At 43.7% G+C, this 8,098-nt stretch overlaps 1 protein-coding gene across 1 annotated transcript in view; it reads right to left on the bottom strand.

The window, feature by feature from the left end:
- Positions 1-444: 444 nt before the first annotated feature.
- UBE3D (ubiquitin protein ligase E3D) overlaps positions 445-8,098 on the bottom strand; it is a 72,775-nt gene continuing 65,121 nt past the window's right edge. Inside the window, exon 10 of the mRNA XM_063125466.1 lies at positions 445-1,099. Within this exon, the coding sequence (XP_062981536.1) occupies positions 1,079-1,099 (21 nt within the window). The 3' untranslated portion in view covers positions 445-1,078. The remainder of the gene's footprint in view (positions 1,100-8,098) is intronic.

Below are 8,098 nucleotides of genomic sequence, written 5' to 3'. Positions count from 1 at the left end.
TGCTGTTTATGTTCGCCTTTGTGCAGGGCTGAAATAAAGTAAAACTTTCAAGAGAAGTTTCCAGAATTCTCGGCCAAGCGCCAGGGCACAATTTTGTAACTAAAAATGCCATGTTAATTTAATAATTTATATTGCAGTCTTTAACCATTTACACAGAATTAACGGGAATACATTACAAAATACATTAGGTAATTATCAGGGTATACATGGTTTTATTTCTCAAAGTCAGGGGTGGGCAAGACCATTTTTGCCTCCAGAACCACAAAAAAGTGGACTTCACCACTGTGTGCCAGGAGAAAGAAATGGCATCTGGAGCAGCTACAGAGCACCCAAAGATCAAAAATAGCTTGCTTAAAAGTTAATATTGACCCTTTTGTTGCTCCATAGTAGCTATGGAGCACTAAAAGGGTAAATAAACCATCAAAATGGCTGGCCCGGATGCATTTTTTTTAAAAAAAAATGGCACTCAAGGTGGCTTTTCAGTTGAGTCACAGCTCATACCTTTAATCCCCAAGCGGTGAGAGGAATCAAGTGGTGTGCAATGCATGTATGTGGGAACCAGCTCCTAGCCAACGCTGCCTTGTGAGACCTGTTGTAAGAACTTCAACTAAAATGTATTAGGTCCTTGTATCTGATCGTGGTTCAGAACTTACCATAAAAGTGTGAAGTTCATTTTTTTCACTTGGACACTGCAATATTCAATGACCAGTCCTGCCTGCTCGTTTTTATTTCTCAAAAAGGCAAAGTAGCTACTATAAGTTCCTTCCTTTTAAAGCTGCAGCAGATAATTGACTTCTCTTCGGGGAATTAGCAAGGCGTTATTTACAGTGATCTCAGACTCCCGACATCCCAGATTAAGCTGCTCTCTGAACTCCTGCTCTCCAACAGTTGGCCTCCCTGCCTGAGCAATTTGCCTCTTTGAAGATCTCAAAACTCCAAAGTCAACAAACAGCATGTTAAATATACAATTTCCTTTTTTGGTTCAGCATCACTTTGTAGAAAAACGTGAGGTCTTAATTTCCACAGTTCTTTTGAGCTAGAATTTAAGTTGAGAGGAATTTTCCCATCATGGCTTCCTTCACATCTTCAAAAATGCAACCTGCAATGAAAACAAAATGTATTATTATTATTATTATTATTATTATTATTATTATTATTATTATTATTATTATCATTCTTATACCGCCCAATAGCCGAAGCTCCCTGGGCGGTTCACAAATGTAATGAAAAAGTTACCCTGTGCACTGTAAAAATAAAAATTAACTTTCACCCACCAAGTTATTCTCCAAAATATATTGCCAAGCAAACTGTGCAGACAAGTCTTCTTATCACTTATGAGGTGGAAAAATGGCTTCAAACAGATTTTCTTGAAGAATGTTCCCCCCCCTTTAATCGGTTTAGACTATCCTGATCAAAGATCCAGCCCATTAAATGTGCTGCGTTCATCCAAAATTGAGAAGGACCTCTGCCTAAGAATCCAGAGAGCCACTGCCAAATCGAGTTGAGTAGAAAATACTGGGAGCAGGCAATATAGTGCCCATTGGCACCAATGCATTCCCTGGACACCTTTCCTGGTGCCTTCTGAGGCATTCTATCCCTCCCAGTTAAAAAAGGAAGAAAAAATTAAAGAGTTTTCTTAGAGGCCGCTGGGACCACTTCAAAACACCATTCCCCTCTTTCTTTCCCATCAATGCCTCCGGGCCATATGTGGGGCTCAGAGGCATCCTTAGGAAATGAAGAGGGTGCATAGCTGTAGGCCTCTGCTTTCCTCTATAGCATGCCCAGCCACCAAAGGAAAAAAGTGGGGTTAGGAAACTACCCCTTTACCTGCTTTCTGGTAAGCTGGAACGGGGGGAGTGGGCACGCTAAAGAGAGCAGTTGGGGTAGGGAGGGTAGTGGGGAGGGGGCTAGGAAGAGCAGTGGTAATTCACCAGGGGATCAGATGAGCCCTCGGGAAGCCAGCAGGGGTGGTGGAGCCAGGTGAGACCAACCTATGGGGTTGGGAAGAGTTATAATGCTGTATGTCTAAGTGGTTGGAGGCTGCATGCGTGTGAGAAAGACAGAGGGTGAAAGTAAAGTTCAGTGCAGCTGTTCACCTGCTCGAGTGTAGGGCAAAATGGTGTACAGGGACATGGGCATGCAGATAAGGCCTATGCCAAAGTTACTGCACACCTGGCTGTCAGTTAGACCTTCATGCGTTGAGCACCAAGGTCTGTATAGGGCTTTGTAAGCGTGTTCAGCTCAGCACACTTGCAGAGTCCCCGTGATCAGAAACCCTGATAAAGCAGAGTTTGCAATCGTGGAATCTCGGTAAGGACGTTCAGCTGAACACGCTTACAGAGTCCTATGCAGAGCTTCGTGCTCAGCATGCAATGGGTTAACTGGAAGCTGAGTGTTGGGGGCCAATAGTGGCAGGGCTTAAGTATATACCTATGTTCCCCTACCCACTTTCCCCCAATGCACCAACAGGCAAATGCCTACATAGTGCTAAACGGTTTAAGGGTATCCAGATAGATAAAAAGAGAAGGGGAGAATGAGTTAATTGGCAGAAGGAGTGAGGAGAAAGAAAAAGAGTTTGCCTGTTGTGGGTTCAGAGGCATTCTGTGTGGTGGGGCTCAGACCCCACCTCAGTTTTGTACTCCCCCAAACACCTTTCTTTTGCAGAGGTTACTTGTTCTTTATGACTAGCAACACCTCCCATGACAGCCATTTTGTCTTGGTGAAAGTTTCTCAAATTGTCAGATATGCCTACAGGCCCCAAACAATCAGAGACACCTAATGTAAAGAAGGGAAAGTGTTAGACAAGTTCTTAGCCCTCGAGGACGAGATCCAATTCAGCCCTCAAGAACGACACCACACTTACAGCGACAGAGGGTCCAAAGCGCTTTATTGATTATAATCAAGATCTGATAGTTTTGAAAGCAACAGTCAGACAAAGAATTGGGAATTCAGCAGGGCTTTTCAAGCCTGAAAGGGGCAGTGCCCCACAGCAATATTAACCAATTAGAATGTAACACCAGAGAGAGCCCCCTTATCTTTTGCAAAACATTTCTTCTGTAACTGAGCCCCCTTATCTCCTTGTAACAGTACATTCCGCCCGGGGACATGAAGCTATTGTTTTAAGATAGATAGGATAGTTACATGAGAAACATCCTTGAAGACATTCTTAGTACGTGACTCCTCGCTTGGTGTATAATGGATACTATATAGCTTCCTTTAGAAAATGGAGGTGGTTGTGCTAACATTTCCCTCCTTTAAAGCAATTTAAAAGCCAAGCTTGCTAACTTCTAGGTCATCCATGGCTAAAGCTTCATAATGCAAATACATTTGCTGGTGGATTACGGATTTTGCAAGGTTTCTCAAAAGAGACAGAATACAGGGGAGACAAAAAGCAAGGATTAGCAAAATCATTAAAATGAGACAAAATGTAAGAAACCCTTCTTTCAACCACCCCAGGTTGGGTAACCAACCAGTAAGCCATCCAAATAGATCATAAGTGGGTGGTTGTCCTGTTCTATGGAAAACTTGTACTGCTTCTTTGATCTTCTTCACATCAGTCTCAATTTTACTTTGTTCATTTACATAAAAACAACATGATTGGTTAAGCACAGCGCATACACCATTTTGCTGAGCTAATAACAAATCCAAAGCCATTCTATTTTGCACAACAACGTTGCTGAGAGAAGTAACTTCAGTTTGTAAGCTTTCTATTGCATCCAGTGTACTATTAAAAGCTTTTTCTAACTCCAGTGAGATGTTTTTGACAGTTTTCTCTATCTCAGATACTCCTAACCAAGGAAATAGCCATCGTATGGTAGCATGAAATCCAGTGTTTCTTCTAGCTAAAGGGTTATCAGATCTTTGTACAATTCTGTGTGCAAAACTACCAAAATTAGTCATCTGATCAGAAGTAAGGTTCTTAACAATTTGTAAATGTGGCACAGCAAATGACACAGTGCATCTTCCTCTCCATTTAGGAGGGAGGGTTTTATATAGATTTTCTCCACACAAGAAGTACATCCCTTGCTCAACAAGAGTGAGAGAAAGGATATTACCTTTTGCAGTAGTTATTTTGCTGTCTTTTCTAAACTTTATTACCATAGTTACACCATCAATGTAGTGGTATGTGCATCTGTCATAGTGGTTAGTACTCTTGTGCCATTGTTTAATTCGTTCTTCCCATCCTGTGGTATGTTTAAATCCACAAAAGATGGAGGTAGCCAGGACCTCTAAAAGGCTGACTGGAACAACATCAGGTGAAGCTCCATCTGCTTTTGGATTGGAGCTATTGAGTAAAGCTTTGACAACTGCTCCGTTTTCACTGAAAAAGAATACAGAGTTATTCAATAGGGCTTTTGATTCATTTTTCCAAACGACATCTGTGAAATTCAAGCTATGGAGTGTAGGATTGGTAAGACTATAATTGGGCATGTCAGTGAAATTGTAAACACCACTGCAAGTAGACTCTTCTTTGTTAACTTTCATTTCATCATTCACATAGGGTTCTAAAAGTCCTTGAATAGAATCGAACCATAATATATGTGCACAATTTTGACTCTTTAACCATCCTACATCTTGACCAGTTGAGTTCTCTGATTCTATACATATTGAATGTTTTATCTCATTTGGTGTTACTTGGTAGGCTATGAGTCCTCTGGAGCGTGAATTTCGCACCCATAAGCCTTTGGCAGAATGTGTGTAATTTAAGATCCAGTCCGCTAACCACCCAGTTTTTATCTTTGAGGTCCAATAGGTCAGGGGTATAGGGACTGGAAGTAATTTATTACCTGCATCTTTCTTCCCTAGTTGCTCACAAACCCAACAGTTCTTAGCTTGTGTGGTGGTCACAAGTTTTTGTAGGGCAGGAAGATGAGGGTGATTATGAGGGTTTGCCAGGAACGTTTCACAATTGCAGTATAAAGTTAGGTAACTTATAAGTAGTGTAAGGCACAGATATAAGCAAAAGACTTTTGCCATGACGCTCAGGATAGAACCTGGAACCACCAAAGTAAGAAACCTGTGAGCAAGACAAGAATTATCAGAATTAAAGCTACACAATCTTCACATGAATGTAAACTCATGGGCTCCGCTTGTAAAGTCTAACTCTTGTGCCCCCTAAGTGTTGAGCTGAGTACTCTGGCTGCTCCTCGCTGGTCTCTTCGCCTGTGTTGCTGGTGGCTTCCGGTGCACCAGAAGGCAGATGATCGTTGCCTGTGTCCTCTGAGCTCCGGCTGCTCAGGGGAGGCAGAGGTTGATGAAAGTGTTTTATTCTAGAACAATGTGTCCATTTATGTGTCCCCAACAGCTTCACAGCTGAATGACTTACAAGTACAACACAGTAAGGTCCTTCCCACTTTTCTCCCAATTTTTCAGGATTCCACCTTTTCAGCAGGACTTTATCACCAGGCTGGAACGGATGGATAGGTCCTTCAAGTGGCAATCTCTGGAAAGGTACAGCGTAGCGGTGTAGCTGTAAAAGAGCAGACTTGAGGGCAGTTACGTATTCCCTAAGAAAGTCATTCCCCAGTTCCCAGTTAATCTCTTCCCGCTCCCCCACCAAAACCCGAGGAGGAAAACCAAACATTAGTTCAAAAGGAGACAATTTAAGACCCTTTCTGGGGGTCTTTCTGACTTTTGACAATGCAATTGGAAGTGCATCCACCCATTTCAAGGAAGTTTCTAATTGAATTTTCGCTAGGGTTTCTTTCAGAGTTCTGTTCATTCTCTCTACCTGTCCACTAGATTGGGGCCTCCATGGGGTATGAAGGTGCCAATCTATTTGTAGGGCTTTTGCCAAGTTCTGCACTACCTGAGAAGTAAAGTGGCCTCCTTGATCAGATTCTATAGTCTCGGGCAGAGAGAAACGAGGCACCACTTCCTGTAAGAGCTTTTGCACTACAGTTTTAGCTTGACAGTTACGACAGGGAAAAGCCTCCACCCAACCAGTCAATTGATCGACAAGAACAAGCAAGTATTTAAAGCCTTTGTATAGGGGCATTTCAGCAAAGTCAATCTGGATTCTTTGAAAAGGATAACAAGCCCATGGTCTCCCTCCCATGGCTGCTGGTGCTTTTCTTGATGCATTCACTTTCTGGCAGATGAGGCAAGTAGAGGCAATTCGTTGAGCATCCATCCATATTCCTTGACTGATCATAGTTCTTAAAAGTCCTTCAACCATTGAAGAGGCTGATGAGTGTCCATCTTGGGAGTGTAGATCTTTGAGAAGAGTAGTCATGATGGTTCTTGGCACAACAAATCGACCATCAGGGGTGATAAACCATCCTTCTGAGTTCTTTGAGGCTTTAAGTTCTTGAGCCAACTTCAAATCTTCTTTTTCATAATGTGGGTTTAGATGCTGAGAGATGGGTTGCACTAGGTAGATTCGGCTGGCTCCACTCATGGCAGCCTGTTTAGCCAATTTGTCTACGTAGGCGTTCCCTTGCCGAAGGCGAAGGTCTGATTCTCCTCCATGCGCTCTGACATGGACAACTGCAACTTCTTTTGGCAACATCAAGGCTTCCAGCAAATCAATTATTAATTTCCCATGGGCCACTGGTTGCCCACTGGCAGTCACAAATCCTCTTTCTTTCCAAATCTGTCCATGCGCATGAATTACAGAATATGCATATTTTGAATCGGTAAACAAATTTAGTCTTTTGCCTGAGGCCAATTTCAGAGCCTCTGTGCATGCTACAAGTTCGGCTGCTTGTGCAGAAAAGCTGTTAGGGAGCTTCAGTTGTAGTTGGACTCCATTTTCATGTCCATCAGTTACTGCCATTCCTGTGTATCTTTTTCCATTTTGCACATAGCTGGATCCATCTGTAAACAACTCTAAGTCCACATCTGTCAGGGCTTCATCATACAGGTCTGGTCGTGGTTTGGTGTCAAATTGCAGGGCTTCAAGGCAATCATGCTCTGGAGCTTCTTCACTTCCTTGAGGTTCAGGCAGCAAAGTGGCAGGGTTCAATGAAGCTATGGCTTTGAAGGTGAGTCTTGGGTCCATGAGGAGACTGATCTCATATCTGGACTGGCGGGCGGGGTTCAGGTGTCGGTTTCCTCCGCCACTTCCCAATATCTGTGGGACTCCATGAGGCACCAGTACTTCCATGTCACCTCCCATCACCAATTTGTCTGTATCAGTAACTAAGAGTGCCGTAGCTGCCACAGCGCGTAGACAAGCTGGCCAGCCTTTGGCAACAGAGTCCAGGACTTTTGAGTAGTACCCCACTGGCCTCCATGTGGGGCCTGACTTTTGGCACAGCACACCTGAGGCTATTCCTTTTCTCTCATGGACGTACAGTCTGTAAGGTTTTCTTCCATCAGGTAAAGCCAAAGCAGGTGGTGAGGTGAGGGCAAGCTTGAGGTTTTCAAATGCTTTATCCATTTCACGAGTCCACCTCCATTTTTGGAGTCCTTCACTGGTCAAGGAGTTATACAAGGGTTGAGCTTTTCCTCCATAATCAGGTATCCAAAGTCTGCAAAAGCCAGTTAGGCCTAGGAAAGCTCGTAGGGCCCTTGGGCAAGACGGGGTAGGAAAAGTCTGAATGGCAGTCACCCTCTCATTGCCCAGGCATCTTTTCCCTTGTGACAGGTGGTATCCGAGGAAGGTTACATCTTGCTTGACAATCTGGGCCTTCTTTCTTGATACTTTGTATCCACAGGCTCCTAAGTGGTGCAGGAGCGAGACAGTTGCTTCACGACAGGCCTCTGCTGAAGATGCTGAAAGAATCAGGTCATCACAATACTGCAGAACCTTAACATCAGGGTTTTTCTCTTTCCAAGGCAGCAAATCTTGTTGCAATTGCGCCTGGAAGACACAGGGGGCGCAATTCAGTCCTTGAGGCATTACAACCCAGGTGTACTGGCAGACCTCTTCTGTATGTGGGTTAGTCCAGGTAAAAGCAAACAGTGGCTGAGTGTCCTCATGTAAAGGAATGGAGAAAAAGGCATCCTTCAGGTCTAATACAGAGAACCACCCATGTGACCCTTCAAGCTGTGTCAGAAGGGTATGGGGGTTAGGGACCACCGGATGTGGGGGTATTATTTGACTGTTCACCATTCTTAAGTCCTGAACAGCTCTCCATTGGGGTACCTGGCC

The sequence above is a fragment of the Elgaria multicarinata genome, chromosome 4 (assembly GCF_023053635.1).
Source record: "Elgaria multicarinata webbii isolate HBS135686 ecotype San Diego chromosome 4, rElgMul1.1.pri, whole genome shotgun sequence".
Classification (NCBI taxonomy): domain Eukaryota; kingdom Metazoa; phylum Chordata; class Lepidosauria; order Squamata; family Anguidae; genus Elgaria; species Elgaria multicarinata.
Note: the sequence above shows the minus strand (reverse complement) of the source record. Positions and strands in the feature narration are given on the sequence as shown.